General features: G+C 43.8%; 1 protein-coding gene across 2 annotated transcripts in view; it reads right to left on the reverse strand.

The window, feature by feature from the left end:
* The window catches only part of cux1a (cut-like homeobox 1a), a 57,819-nt gene that overhangs the window by 33,814 nt on the left and 7,851 nt on the right, over positions 1-16,154 (reverse strand). For both annotated transcript variants that reach the window (XM_006795376.3, XM_006795375.3), the window contains exons 2-3: positions 6,452-6,562; positions 2,075-2,122 (exon numbers count right to left, since the gene is read on the reverse strand). In XM_006795376.3, the coding sequence (XP_006795439.2) occupies positions 2,075-2,122; positions 6,452-6,562 (159 nt within the window). The remainder of the gene's footprint in view (positions 1-2,074; positions 2,123-6,451; positions 6,563-16,154) is intronic.

A 16,154-nucleotide genomic window follows, 5' to 3' on the forward strand; every position in this document is an offset into this window, starting at 1 on the left:
CTGCCCCCATCCCACACACACACACACCAAGCAAAACAAATGAAGTGACACAAATGATACCTCACCAGTATCAGTAGGTTACTGATGAGAAGTGCTTGCAATTGCAAAAAGGTATCCCTGACAAGTCCACGCACACAAACACATACGTACATACGTCAGCACCTTGTGCCACCATCACTCAGCACCACCTTGCTCCCCTATCTAACCCGTAGTGTGTGAAGGGCATCGGGCTGACCTGTGTGTGTGTATACATATATATCTGTGTGTGTGTGTGTGTGTGTGTGTGTGTGTGGCCCCAGTGGAGTCTGATAAGGGGAGGCTATGGGAAGCAGAGACTGAAGCCTTGGATAATGGAAAAGCTTATCTGATCGATGGACCAACAAGGAACACTGAGTATGCAACATACACACACACACACACACACACACACACACACACACACACACACACACACATAACCCGTTTACCAAACTGAGGCCTTGTGGAAACACTACTGTTATTGGTAATAATTATGACCCGAGGGCATCCACCTTTCAATGACAAAGATTAAACAGAGTATCAAGACCTCCAAGTTCCTGGGCTAAAACTTTTTATTGTTCTGTCTGAGTTCTACATTCACTTAGTAAAGATTCACCCTCCTGGGTAAAATGCTTAAGGATGAGTTACTGTGGGATTTCAACAAGACCTTCTGGCTTCTGGTGCTGTCTTGTCCTTGATCAAAGCATTGAGGGGTAAGCAAACAAAGACGGGCTAAAATTACACATTCTCAGAGCAACTCATGTCGTGGCATGCAAGCGTGCAGAATAGGCGACTGATTGATGGGCTGCTCTAAGACTGGCGCGGGTGTACAGTATTATCTCAATAATCATAAGATAATGTCCTTCTCAGTTCCGCGACCACCCACTACGCGTCTCAGCGTGTTCTGGTGTGCACGCCGTCGAGGTGTGTCAACATGAGGATTGTGGAAACAGCTGACAAAGCCCCAATTATACCGCTGCTGTTTCTATTCTCTAAATAGACTGTGGATCATCAGCAGAACATGGAAGAACCACTATAAATTACAGCATTTTTACATAACCACTGGCTGTGGTTGTTGCTCTAACACAAGAATATGGAAACTAACCCAGTGTTAAACTGTAGCACTCTATGGCCAGTAGCAAAGCAGCCCTGTCACTATCTATTGAGATGATTTTCTTTCTCTGTGTGTGAGAGTGTGTGTGTGTTAGAGAAAAGATTCTGCTGAATGTCCACCCACTCCAACCCCAAATAACGCCCCAGTCTAAACCAGCCGCTTCCACTCCTACCCACTGACTTTCACATATGGGAGCGAACTGGAAATGCATGGCTGCCAGTGAGGAGGAGCCACGATGGAAATGGGCCAAAATGATGGAGGAGGAGGATAGAGGGTAAGGGTGGGGGGGAAACAGCAGGGGTATGATATAGCGCACACAAAAGTCACCTTTGATTGGTCAAGGTACACAAAAACCTTGGGCAAACTTAAAGTAAACATGCATGTGCCACAATGAGCAAAAATGGCTCATGATTCACCAAATCAACTGAAGAAAAAAAAAAAAAGAAGAAAAAACAACAACAAATATCCCCCCACAGAATCATGCAGACAAAGTCTGAGGAAATAGCACTCGGTGAGTTGTGACAGGCTAGAGCTAGGGTTTTGTGGTGCCTTTTTTTCCTTTTTTTTTTTTTTTGCAGGATGCAATTTAAACACACCCTCGGGCAACAGGACTTCATGAATAGGACAGAAAATCAAGAGCAGAGCAGAGCAAAGAAAAGAGGGAGAGGAAAGAAGGGGAAATGAGATAGTGGCAAGAAAGAGAACAGGAGATGGCGAGGTGAAGAGGGGAAAGAGAGAAGTGAGAGAGAAGAGATGATGATTGAAGACAAAAGTTAAAAAAAGAAAAAGAAAAAAAAAGAGAAAATGGCACTGCGAGAGGAAGCAAGTTAGCAGTTAATGAATGTCAAACAAGCTTCATAAAATGCATTATTTGATTACTTTGCTTGGAGCATGTTATGGATATCGCTGTGTCAATAATAATTTCCAAAATAATCCACTCACCTCTCCTTGGAAGCTCTTAAGCAAAGGGGCAACCTGTTTCCGTAAATCCTAAAAAAAAAAAATAAAGAGGAGATTAGTGAGTATCAAAAACAGAACAATCAACTGAATATTTTAATCCTTAAATAGCACTAAATAACACAGGGACAAGTGGCAGAGATGCACAAGTTGTATAATGACTATGTAGCAATCAAATAAGCTGCTCAAGCAGTGACCGTTCCTGCTGCTGTCAATGAAAAACAAAAGAAAAAAAAAAAAACACTGCGGTGCGTGAGTGATGAACATGATGTTAGGGAGGACGCCAGGTTTGTACCCGGAGGTGTTCCGGCGGACAGCGTTTCTCACAAGAACAGGTGCAGCACCACCTGGGCCACCCAGGGGCAGCGCTAGCGCACGTGAGAGTGAATGAGCCGAGGAGAAGGCCTACCGTTAATGCAAATCATTTCCACGCACCAAATTTTATTTTATATTTTTACTATAACGGAAACGCTCCTTATCCTCCAAGTCCCATTGCATGACTTTCCAGTACAAGTCAGCAGTTTCAGATTAGATACCCGGTCGAGTACGTATCAGGGGAACATGCAAATCACCGTACTGTTAGCTGAGCCCACATCCTGACAAACTGAACTGGAGCGTATGGTAAAAAGCGCGGCGGAATAGGACATTCTGTACAGGAACACTTGATTCGCACAGTTTGTGAATGCACACGCACTCTCAAAACTGCCTAATGAAGATGTGAAGTAGGGCAACGACAGATGTGTGCTCGGGAGACTCGGCACCTTTTAGAAACCCTCTGCCTTTAAAAGCCTAGCTGAGGCTGCAGGGGAACGTGCATCCCAAACTGACCTGGGACCAGTGTCTGGGGCCAGGCCTAATCCCAGGTTGGTCCAGACAGGCCGCTTGTCTGGGGCTGAGGACAGGTCGTGACCTTGGTGACCCCGCTTCATTGTTACCTCATCAGGGGTCGTTGCGGCTGTTTGTCTGGGCCAATTCAATATCCCCCTGCTGAGGGGTAATGACCTGCACCCTGCCCCCCCCTCAAAAAACCCTCCTTCCCTCTTTTTTCTCCCTCTAACACAGAGAAGGAGATGAAGAGCGTGGAGGAAAAAAAAAAAAGACCCACCCACACAAAACACCAGATAAGTGTCAGCTTCATCGTTTGCATTCTGATAATATTCTAATTTTACATTTCAGTTTCCTTTTAGTTTTTTGATGACCTGCACTACAGCGTATTTGGATTCATGAAAATACAAAATATAAACAAAAGTTAACTTGTTTGGAACTTGTATGCCCCTGTTTTGCTGCAAGGCAATGAAAATGCAACATTTAAGGCACTTTTCACTTCAGTATCTCACACTTGGTGTTATCATTAACTCAGCTCCGATTCACAGAACCTCTTATGAAAATACAGTGACCAAATAAAGTAGTCCAGCAATAATTGCTACCTTTGTTCAAATTATAATCTTCAGCTTTTTTTGAAGGAGTCTGCACGATGAGTCAACTTGAGGCAACCATAAATTTAAAAAAAAAAATTTTTTTAAGAAAACCAATCATATGAAGTCGCTCTATTAATCTCATTAGCTTTTTGAGTTTTTAGGTTTTAGTAGCTGTAAGCTTTCATAAATGCTGCAGCAACCTCAACGATTACTTACAATTATTATACTTTTGCATTTTTCTTCTTTCGTTTTTGTGTTTTTGTTTTTGATTTGGTTTATTTTCAGACAGTTTCCAGATGCGGATTGATTGTTTGGGGGAGAAAAAAAAGTTTCGTTCTTTTCAGTGTTACTTTTAGTCTTTAATTACTTTAGTCTGGAGTGCTTTAGTCACATTTGTCAGAGGTTCAGAATAGAAATACGAACATAAACAAGATTTTCTAAAGGCTGTTCATTCACACATGTAGACATCTCAAGTCTCGATAAACACATGGCAGGTAATAAAAGCAAATCAGACCAAAGTGACAAAACCTAAAACTGAAGATTTCAGTATTTTTTTACTCTATTTTAGTTCGATTTTCAAAAGTTTAGCTTTTGTTTGTATTGAGCTTAACTGAAATGCTTCATTTACACCTACTTTTAGCTTTTAGTTAACTATAATAACCTAGTGTAGACTCAAACTAAAACAAACACACGCAAATACCACACGGCACCAAGCGACTCCTTCTGCTGAACACCGGAGTTTTAAACCCCTCTGGTCCACTCTGCGGTGCTCCACCCCCTGCCCCCTCCACTTCCAAAGATTTATGACCATATAACAACAATGCACACAGACACCATGGTCAGTGTGTGTGTGTGTGTGTGTGTGTGTGTGTGTGTGTGTGTGTGTGTGTGTGTGTGTGTGTGTGTGGTGAGGGGAGTGGAGGGGCCCAGGCAGCAAGAGATGGATGGCTGGTGTGTAAGCTGCCGGCAGACAGCAGACAGGCCAGCCCGAGGAATCCTCCAGGGAGTATGGAACTCCCATTCGCTGTCTGTCTGGCCTGCAGCTAAACACTAACATGTGTGTGTGTGTGCACGCGCACACCACACACACACACACACACACACACACAGTTGTTTTACTACCACTGCCTCTGGCTAGCAATCTTTGGGACATTTTACAACCATTCCCACCCTTGCCTTTATAACAGTGTAGTAGAGAAGTCTTGACTAACTAAAAGGAAATTAAGAAGTGGATGAATAATTTAGGTGACTTAGGAAGCGCAGCGAGATGTAGTCTCTAAAAAAAAATTCAACAGCGTGTCAGTCCTAATGAATTATAAAAACTTTGTTTTCACGCTGCATTTCTTTGCACTACTTTCAAAATGCTACAAAAGCCTGTGTGTGTGTGTGTGTGTGTGTGTGTGTGTGTGTGTGTGTGTGTGTGTGTGTGTGTGTGTGTGTGTGTGTGTGCGCATGTGTGCGTTATTATGCAGACCATGAGTGCAGTTCACACCGAGTACAGCTCAGCAGACTAGACACAGTCAACGTGGGCCGGTCTCCTGGTTGTTGAATAATGGATCAGAGACGGACTCCCGCTCAGCCTAATGCAGTCTGATCTGATGTGACTGTGATCTCCGTTGACTGGTGCGGACCACAGAGAGCTGACAGCCCGCTTTATAAGCTGGTCAACCACACACATACACATGCAGCCACGCAAGCGATGGAAAAAAATGCGGCTCCTCAAATGCACACAAGACGATCGGGGCATTTTTAATCAAGCGCGGGCCATCACACGTTATGAACCAGCCTGTTTGGTAGGCAGCCTTGATGCTTCTGTATTTCCAAACGCCCGGAGTTTTAGTGCTGATTCCTATTGAGGCTGTTACAGCCCTGTAATGAATCCTGTCGCTCGTCTGGCCTGGCTCAGATTCCTCCTCCACATACCAGGGAGATGCCAGGGGCCACACAGACGCCAGAGGAGCCTTCCTAAATCACAGCCTTGTTACACTGATGAATGTGTGTGTCCTGTTCTGTGATCTAGGCTATCTGCCTCTGTGTGTTTGTGCCTCTGCCTTCTCTGCATGTTCTCTTTGTGCATGGCTCCCGCTGCCTCTGCATGTGTGTTTCTCTCCCTTTGTGTCTGTCTTGCCTCCCTGTGTGTGTTGTTAGCTGTGCGGTTATACTTGGAAATGAGATTAGAGATGAATGTGTAGGGTGAAGTGAAATTAGCATCCTTTGTATGCAGGTACAGTTTCCTCCCGTGTATACTCCTGTACAGCGGGTGGGCTACATGCTGAAGTCAATAGTCACAATCCCCATCCTGTGGTAACTATAATAGGCCTACTGTCAACTCCGCGGAGAGTTGACAATTTTCTATCCACTGTCTACTCCGTTCATACATAATTCATGCTGCCATCAATAATTCACCATGGTGACATTACCAATAATAACACAACAATACTTTGTTTTTGCTGTGAGGTTTGAAATACGTTGCCTTGGTTACAGAGATGAAACAAATATTCCCTGGAGGAGTGATGGGAACACAAGAACAGGACAGAATTCCCTCCTGATCCCACTTAGTAGTGTTGTCTCTCTCTCTCTCTCTCTCCCTTCTGCTCTGCTCTGTCACTCTCTCCTTGCCTCCCTCTCTCGCGCGCACACACACTCACCGACCACACTTTCTGCTCGCATAAAAAACTAGGTCAGATAATACAAACTCCTGAGGGGTTTTCTGTTTTGTCTCTTTAGGATTTCAGGGAAACTAATGGAGAGACTATTTTTGGGAGCCAAGCCCGCATCTCTGTTCCGTCTACTCCTCTCAGTAAATAATCACGGCTACATTTATGAAGAGGAGAGCAGACACCGAGAAACGCCGAGGCCAAGCGTGATTGTCAAAAGAATTGCAGGGCGCACTGTACGCGTGGCTGTGTGTTGGTGCTCGCCTGTGAATATCCGATTTTCTCACCTCTGGAGTGTTCTTCTTGAACTCGCGGCTCAGGTCGATGAGTTTCTTCCTGGACTGTTCGCTCTCGTCCTGTCTGTTGGCAAGCTGCGTGGCGGTGACGTCTAGTTCTTTCTGCAACACAAACAGAAAGGTTGTTGTTTTTGTTAGTTGCATTCAACATTTTATTACACTTATCATTACTGTAATAGTCATTAAAATCGTAATCATTGTTATCAATTACGATTAAAAGACGGGAGCTGTTTTATGACTAGACTGCAAACTGTTGGACCTATTTGCTTTGCTGATATTATTCAGTATACTGCAGAAGGCCGAAAACACGACCACAGAGTAGAGGTTTCTAAAAACTAAAACTTTGATTGATGTGCTTCAGCTTGTGGCCTTCATTGGGGTCTACACAAAACATATTACAGCCATTTTTAAAAATTTGAGGCATAAAGTTAAAAAAAAACAAACACACATATATATGATTGGTTGCTTTGTATTTTAAATTATTATTTTTTACCTATAATATGTCTGTGACCACTCTGGCACAGACCTATCAAATCATAAAGTTCCACTGGTTTTGCTGGAGCATTAACCTGTTCAGGAAGCAGAACCACAACACCAACGGCCCGCCAAGGAAAAACCTGACGGCCTTTCACCCTGGCAGTCAATCAGTTACCGCTCTAACCACTACTAGTAAATGCCCAGGCATTTCAAACCAATTATTGACTACCAGGTGACTCCTCCCCTCTCACCACATAACAACAAAAACACAATTATCAACAGCAGCAGTTGTCAAGGCTGAACGGAGGTCCCATCTTCGTCCACATCCATTTTGCACTGTTATTAATAGCTATTTATGGGACTTGTTCCAGCTGATGGGCCGTGTGCTGACATTAACAAGCCGTTCAGGCCTTGTAAAGATTGTATCTCTGCTCTCAGCTGAGTGTGTGAGAGTGCTGCTGGATTATGTTTCGGCTGGATTCTTGCTCTCCGTCATGCTCGCTCCCTCATTTTTCCATACTCTCTACAGATCATCTACTCACTCATTCAACCAGCAGTTCCTTCTCTTCAGTTTAAATCTCTCTTCTGCCTTTGCCCCGCCTCCCCGTCTCTCACTCCCCCCCTCCCCATTCACCTCCTGTGAGGCCGCCCACCCTTGAGAGTGATTAAACGCTGCTGAAGGGCCGTTATGCTAACTAACGCACTAATCATTTAATACACACATTACCACAGGGGCCCTTGTGGCTCAGTCTGCTGACAAGGTCCCAAAACACACTCACGCACACATGCCCACCTCCCCACTTTGCCCATACACCCCACCCCCAAAAACACACAAGAAATTTCAACCCTCTGAAGAAATAGTGTGATCAAGAACTAATTAGGAGATTTTTTTCCCCTCCATCAGCATTACGTTTAATTCCCTGACCAGCCGTGATCTCGTTTTATCCACAAACCATGAAAAAGTATAACAAATGGATTCGGTCGACTGTCCCCTGCAATGGATTTTATGCAGGAGAAACAGGATGTTTGGGGAGAGAGAAAAAAAAAACAAAAAACTGCTCACTTGCTTACATGCCATCTTGTTCTCGCTGCCCATAGAGCAGTTGATGTAGCAGCCTGTCTGCCCATGGCCATGGAGCAGCTGCACTATCTGTTAGTGAACTCGAGCGTGCGCAGAGGCTTGTGCATCGCTTGATGAAAGGAGGAACCTGATAAATTTTAATCATGTTAAATTAATTGTCAAAAACTGAATGTTCTAGTTCACGAACAGTGGTGTAATTATTGCACTGGTAAAGATTAGCTACAGGAAAAAGAATACAGGGCCCAGTATGTTCAAGATACAAGGATCAAATTGATATGACAACAATATGATGCATGAAGCCTTGCTTTTCTGATCAGCGTGGACTATAATCACTCGCTGGAATTTTATTTTAAAGCCTGATGTGAATTCAGCTGGAATTTGCAGCAACGAGGGTAAATTTCAGTGTATCCCCGAAGTGTGGTTGCTGTTAATCATCCCAGCTGTGTGATTAGGCACATGGAATACATTTGGAAAATAGAAATACTCCCTCTGCAATGATGTGATGCGAATTCTGCAAATGTGAAATAGTATGGATGGCCGACAGAGCGTAGGTAACGTCTGAATAAGCCCATTACAACTGCTTTCATTTCTCCACTCTTATTTCAACTGTGGGTTTACAGAGATCATAACTTTCACACTGCATGGCTCCTTTGTTATACACTGCTGTTCATTTGTAGTCTTTCACAGTCACTGTAAACGCAGGGCTTATAGTATTGCTTACTCAGATGAAGAAAAATCCTGCAACAACATTGTCTTTTTATTGACAGGAGTTCTCAGGATGCATTCCGATATGCACATTAGTCCACGAATTTTATGCAAAACGGTGTTGAAGGAATTCAACAAAGTAGGTCAATCAATTCATTTAAGCTGATCAATAAGATCCGTTTTTGTGCTCATAAAAGTGAAATATCCACAATCCTCCACTAGGGCTCTGCTTTAAGAGGTCATGTGCCAATCTCCAACGCCCTTGATTCTGTCCAATCCCTTTCCAATACCCTGCATATATCCCAATGTGTTACCAAATCCTCGCTCCAAAAAAAGAAAAATTCTCACTGCTAAGCTAAATAAACACATCACACATGAAAGAGGATTGATTCAGTGCCAAGTGGGCAAGTAATTATGGGCATGGTCTTAGTTTGGGGGGAGAGAGAGGAGGGGGGGGACATAAAAAGGACCCTCACACTCAGTCAGATTTTGACTATGCAGCAAACCCCTCTGCCCACATCAGCAGACACAGGCAGACTTTACACTCATCTTGCTGATAGAGCGTAACATCGGAAAGTGCACAATCCCCACTGCCTGCACGTTATTCACTCACACTCACACACACACACACACACAAGTGACCATTAGAAAACCATTAACATTTCTATATTAAGCTCAATTTTACTGCACATGAAGTTGTCATGTTTAAGCACGTTTAGTGAAACACTGAACAAACAGTTCTGTGTTTTCTCGGCCGGATGCTGTTTTTGTATGAAGTGGAAAATAAAAAAAATTATACTGAACACTGGTGAGGTCTTTGACTCCATTATCCTCCTTAAAATATATATAAAAAAATGCTTCCAATGTCCGCTTCTTTCTTTTATTTTTGTTTCTAAATCAAATTCAAACTTGTTACGTTTTTCGCATTGGATGGTGTGGACTACAGGAGTCAAACTGTCATGCCACATTTCCATAGGGCAAATATATTCATAGCTGTAAAATGCTGCCGCTCTCTTCGCCATATCTCCAAGTTTCCTGGGAAGTTAGCTTGTTGACCAAGGGTTAAAAGAGGTGGACACTTTCTCCACAATATGAATGTTAATGTATAAACTCTAACCATCTGAGCTGCCTGAATTATTTGCAGTTAGGACTGTCAGTGCTTAACCAGTCCAGCTACGTGATACTTGCTAGCATGTACTCTGGAGTTTATGTTACCGCCCTGACTAAAGATAGCAGATAGCTAGATTAATAGATGGCTAAATAGAACCACGAAGACCCTTCATTTTCATAATGAAAAGCATGGTGACATGTGTCACTATCTATCCGAGTCACGACAGCGATCACAAACAGCAACAGCGTGTGCAGACTGGCAGAAAGGAGTTGGCAGTGCCATGGCAAGTTTCAGAGCTGAACAAGAAGTCAGAAAGGACAAACATGGCAGAAAAGAAAATCCTGAATAAAAGAAATCTAAAAAGTCTTATCCTTGCAGTTACTTATGCTGCATATTTTTAACTAAATTTCCTGTTTTCTATTTATTATCACAGGGTTTCTTTCCTTTTCACTAAAAACAAAATTTTTAAAAAATGCTTCGCTACATGTTATTTTAATGACTTAAAAGTTTATTAGGCTCAAAACTTTGGAGGTTGATTACTGTTTAAAAAATGTTTTTTCAAATTAAAAAAAGGCTTCTCTACAGGGGTTTAAGCCATCTGGCATTCAACTGGGATTTTCCTTCTATCTTGTTTGACATCAGTGACAGACATAATACGTACACACAAACCTTACAAATTAGTCTGACAAGGAGACAAAACCCTAAAAGTAAAGATAGAAAACCTGGTAAATGAACACAATCCACATTTTGTATTACAAGACTCAAGAAGAAAATGCATTTCCTTTAGATAATGTAAATACTTCAGTGAACAGCCTGCAGACAACCATCAAGCATGAAAAACTGCTGGGTTTGGGGCCTTCAGGCTCAGCCTCTGAGGTCAACACTCTCTGGCTCTCCTTGGCTCGACTTTGAAAGATTTTACTTTTCATTTAAGAGGGAAAAAAAAACTACTTAATATATTCTATAACTGCTCATTACAACACCAGCGCTATTTTTGAATCTGCACTGTCTAGTTTTTAGTCGAGGAAGAAACGTGGTCTGTGCAGGGGAGCATTAAGTGGGCTGTAATGTCTGTGTGATTGCTGTAACAGCCCTGCTTGGCTTGGCTGGACTGGCCCACAGCAGCAGTCCCTGTCCTGGTTCATTTGGTCGTCTGGTCAGCTGTAAAGACGATTGGAACAGATTGCCAACACTCCCTAGAGAGACTTCAACACCGACTTGGCCAAGAAGCCTCTTGCACACTGCTCCACACGCGTGTGCTCTCACATGAATGCACAGACAGGCCGCTGCAGTAACTTGGGGAGCCCAGTCTTTCCACATTCTTTTGAACTCCCGTTTCAAAAGAGGAAGTCTGCTAACATGTTCGCCCGGCGGAATTTGGCACGGGTAGCCACGTTCGCAGCGAGGAGGAAGAGGCTGCGCTCGACATGAAATGAGCGTCTCTCCATCCTACCGCTGCGGTAATATTAGTAATCGCTGATAAGAGTCACGGGTAAACAAATCCCATTACCAATGGCCATCAGACCCAAGGTGTATGTATGTGTGTTCATCACTCCTAATGAAATTCCTTCCACTCGTCTGCAGGCAGAGAGAGGCCTTCTATCTGACTAATTCACTCTAATTACTCTAATGAGCCACAGGTGATGATACAGTGAGACTGATTAATTAAATGGGAGGCCCCAATCAGGCATGTCTTATTATGCCAATCATATTGACTACAGCCTAAATGAGATAACAGGAGACAGACGCACTTTAATTGAGGTATCAAAACTTTGTGGAATTTCTTTTGCCCTCACGCTCCGACGATGACGAGACAGATAGGCTGGTGGAATGACAACAAAGTTATTGTTATGTACACAGTGTGAAGTCGATCTGCAGCTGCCGTCTGTGCTGCCAGGAGCGTACGGTGACCAAGAGTGCACGCCGAGGAGAGAACAGCGCACAAGGATTTGCTTCAGCTCCTTCTCTGTAGAATAATTGGGACTGTAACTGCTAGAAACACTTTGTTTACACCCCGTCTGCAGTCACACATGCCAAGTAGACTGCCACTACTCCTTTAGTCCAAACACCATGTAGGTTAACTGCGCCACATTCGGTGCATGTTTTACACATTAATCTAACGGAGTACCACCCTTGAGCCAGGCGTAGAAAGGGACAGACAAAAATACATCCGCTTCTTCTCAGTAATATTAACACCATATTAGTCAGACTACAGAGGAGGGTACTGTTAAAAAAACAAAAACATATTAGCTTTCTTGTGTTCATTACAACGTGAGAAGCCTTTTCCTGCCTCTGTGCTTGGCAACATGACACAGATGTTTAAGAGATGAAGTTTTCTGTCTTGCCAGTGCAGTCGCTAATCTTTCCTTTTATCTCCGACATGTCTGAGGCTGTTATGTGGTTATGATAGTAAACAGTAAAGGCGTCTGGAAAGATGTCTTATCTGAAATCTACGAGGCCTACCTTTCAAACTCCCAGCACAGCTTTCCACCCCCTATGCGGCTGACTGTTTTGTATGCCAAACCCACTGTGTGTGGGGGTGGAGTCGCGGGGTGGCAGCTCAGTCAGGAGCGACAGCCACGCTCGCTACAACGACACGGTACATGATCACAGATCACAGGCACGCCCCCTCAAAACACAGCACAACAGCAGCACAGATAAGAGACTTACAATCCTGGCTGCCTGTCTGCCTTTCTACCTTTGACATAGCGGGGTGCACAACTTTAAATGTGCCAGCAGATACTGTGTTCACAAAACCACACAGAGTTTGAAGACGCAAGTTGTATCTACCTGAATCTGTTTTTTGTTGGGGTTTTTTTTTTTTTTTTTTGGGGGGGGGGGGGGGGGGGTGGGGGGTGGGGGGTGCTTTTCCTCTCACCCATTGGAGTGAAAGCCACAAAGTTTTCCTCACTACAAGAGTTTTACTGACAACTGAGGAGCACTTTTTTTTTTTTTTTGGTGTGTACTTTTGTGAAACGGTGTGCACGTCTCGTGTTTACGTGCAGAGCGGCTGGGGGCGGGGGTCAGCCTAACACTCTCCATAGTCTAACAAGACGCTTGTGGTCCCTGAGCGTTTTGCTCCTTTTTTTGAACACAGATCCATATCTACCAACAGCACAGGAGCTGTCAAGACTCACCTCAGCGATGCTGACGCAAGCCTGGATCAAAAACAGCCTTTTTACACCGCAGCTTCGTTTGTATTGATCCATGTTTCTCTGCTGAGAGACTGGTTGTTGTTTTATCTCCCCAACATCCAAGCCTTAACTCTCCTGAAGCTTACTGAGAGCTAGTCATTATTTTGCCTGACCTATCATCTGACAAGGGGATTCAGAAGCCCGGCCTGAGCCTAAATACAAATATAATGAGACTAAGATGGTTTCTGGCATGGAAGAAGTGCAGCTCACTTGGTCTCATTTTGCAGAGTTCGAATTTAGCTGGAGGCCTGTGTCACAAAGGGTGAGTGGTGTGGAGTGTGCAATGGGAGGAGAGGGGTATGGCGATATGCTAGGGTGTAATGCATTGGTGAAAGGGCAAGATTTTTCATCCCTGCGTTTACAGGGTGGAACGGCTAGGATATTGAGATCTGAGATAGGATCAGAGGGTAGTGAGCTGTTTCAGCTACGATAAAGGCCACGCATTACAAACACAGTGCTGATAGAGAGAGAGCGAGAGAACCAGAGAGACATAGAAAGAGAGAGAGGGTGAGAGTATCGCACCTCTCATCCCTGAATTAATGCCTCCACTCTGCCAGGAAGCCATTCTGTGCCAGTGAGAGGAGATTGGGGAGGGGATGAGTGCACAGATACGGACTAAAAAATGGAAACTGCGATCATGGAGAGGGGCGATAGGGATTAATCAAGTCTGGAAGAAGAGTGTGGCTCTTCAGGCCCGGTAGCACACACACACGAGCCCGGGGCCCGACAATTTTAGAGTGCCGCCATTACTTTAAATTACTTCAAATGCAGGTACGAGCAACAATTGGTGGATAATCGCGTTTTTTCCTGGCTCGGACCTGGCCATTTGGGAGGGGTGAGTACACACCCAAGTGCGGCCGGTGGCCCAGGTTGCGCCTAAATTGTTTCATAAAGTTAAGGTAAACAGCCTGTGCTACTTGAATTAAAAACAAGTCTGTTCATTTCCCTGATATTTTTGGCAATTTGATAAATAAAAATGTATTTTAAGCTTGGAAAAATTAAACCCCCACTTAAAATATTTTTATCACAGTCCCAGTGAATTTCTTTTGGTGGAAGGCCCAAACCTCTTCAGTGGAAGCCAGAATGTTTTATATGCAAGGTTAAAAAAAACACCCTGATAATGACATTAAAAAAAAAAAAATCACAGGTGCAAGATAGCAGTGTAACGGTGCAAACGTCCACACCTTTTTAGCTTTCAAAGTCTGTGAGCTCTGACAATGGAGCAGTGTTCAAAGTTCCTCTAATTCAGTTAAGATTTGATCTGTTCTCAATTCGTTAGCCTATTTGATTTGTTGTAATTCACTTTGACTTCCATATAAGGACGAGGAGCAGCTTCGCGCTGTTGGCACAGTTACAAGACAGTGAAGAAAAAAAAAAAAGAAAAAGAGAGAAAGAAAAAAAAAGGTGTGCATCACTCTCATGTGCCTCTGGTACATTAAATCCCTGCTCTGCGTGATGCCCTTTTTCCACATTTTAATTTAGCCTCGTCTATCTGTTGTATCCAGTAATTTTCTAGACGCCTGATGACACATCAGCGTGAGCTGTGCCACAGCCTATAAACGCAGCATGTTGATTTCTTCGCATAAATTAAAAGCATACATCAAAATGCCTCATTAGTTTAGACATATCTGTATGTCGAGACTCTTTAATGTGTCCAGTCTGTGCTGTCACTACTTTCTAGTGTGGCCTTGCGTCCTGACTGAGTTTGACACCCATGGTCTATACAATCAACGTCAACAGAACATGTCCCGGGGCTTAGTCTTACTCAGCCTTTATGAGTAAGAGTTTGCTCTGTTCTGCTTGCATGACTTTTGAGAGGAAAAGGCAGAGGAACACAGTGCGAAAGAGAGAATGAGCATAGCTAATCCTTACAGTAATGACAGAATAATTAGCTTGCGTTAGGCTAAGTAATGGGTTGTAATTATATCATTTATTCTGTGTTGAGAGAATGTGATATAAAGCCTGCACAATGAAGGAAGAGGAATTGAGCTCAGTGGGAAGTAGGATGGAGCATGTGTAAGAGCGCAGGCTCTTTCTATTGATTGATCCAAACATCAAACGAACCACTAGAGTAATGGGGGGAGTGAAGGACAGCTAAAAGCTATTTGGAGCCTTCACTGCATAAAAGACTTGACCTGTTCCACACAGCCTACATATCAAAACCATCAAACAGCAATCAATAGACCAAAGCGGTCAACTCAACAAACCGTCACCCTACTAAAACATCAAACCCCCGGCCCAAGCGTCAGATGATAGGCTACACTCAGCTTATCCATTACCATCAGATAAAGAGGAGATAAAACACAGAGCCTAATCCTTTCATGTGTCGTGACAGCCACAGCAGCCTCCGAGGCATTCCTTCAGTCTGGCTCTCAAATAGTTTTATGGCGGAAGGCAGCCATTCAGTCAGCCAGCCAGGGCTGTTCTGGTCTGTTTGTCTTATTTCACAGTTTACACGCTGTTTTATAGGTAGTTATTATGGTCGCCATGGTGATGCCATACGTTTTTATGGTCTTTTGGTCTGAGGGCAGAGAGTGTAATAAACGAAAAAACACACACACACGCGAAAACAAAGACTCACAAAACACACTCCTGCTGTGGAAAGGTCTCCCGTCCCTCCCTTCCTCCCTCACTCACTCACTCTTTATCAGTCGCACCAAATGCCTATCTCTCCTACTTTCTGCTTCATGTGAAACATGGATAGGCTAGCGTAGATTTGTCCTCACTCATTCCACATCTGGAGCTGATCAGAGGGCCTCCTGGAAGTTGAGGCCTCTGGGCCTATTAATAACCATACCACTGAACTCAGGGTCAGACAGCAGTCAGCGGATGAGCCTGTGTCTACTAAACACAGTCCCTTCCCCCTTCCTCAAGAGGCAACTCTCACTTTTATTTTTTCCCCCCCCCCGTTTTTAAAAGCTCAGCAATGTACAGCCAATTTTATGCCTTTTAACTGGGGCACACACAGACTCCTCCAACTCGAGCAGGAGCTCACAAATTATACGCAAAGAGCTAAACAACGGCTAACGTTTCAAACCTCTCACCTCGGTAATTTAGCTTTAAAACTAAAACAGATATGCTGCAGGAGAACCGCCTGCGTAAACTGTGACACCATTTTCTCTCCTC

This window comes from Neolamprologus brichardi, chromosome 14 (assembly GCF_056152115.1).
Source record: "Neolamprologus brichardi isolate AB-2024 chromosome 14, ASM5615211v1, whole genome shotgun sequence".
Classification (NCBI taxonomy): Eukaryota; Metazoa; Chordata; class Actinopteri; order Cichliformes; family Cichlidae; genus Neolamprologus; species Neolamprologus brichardi.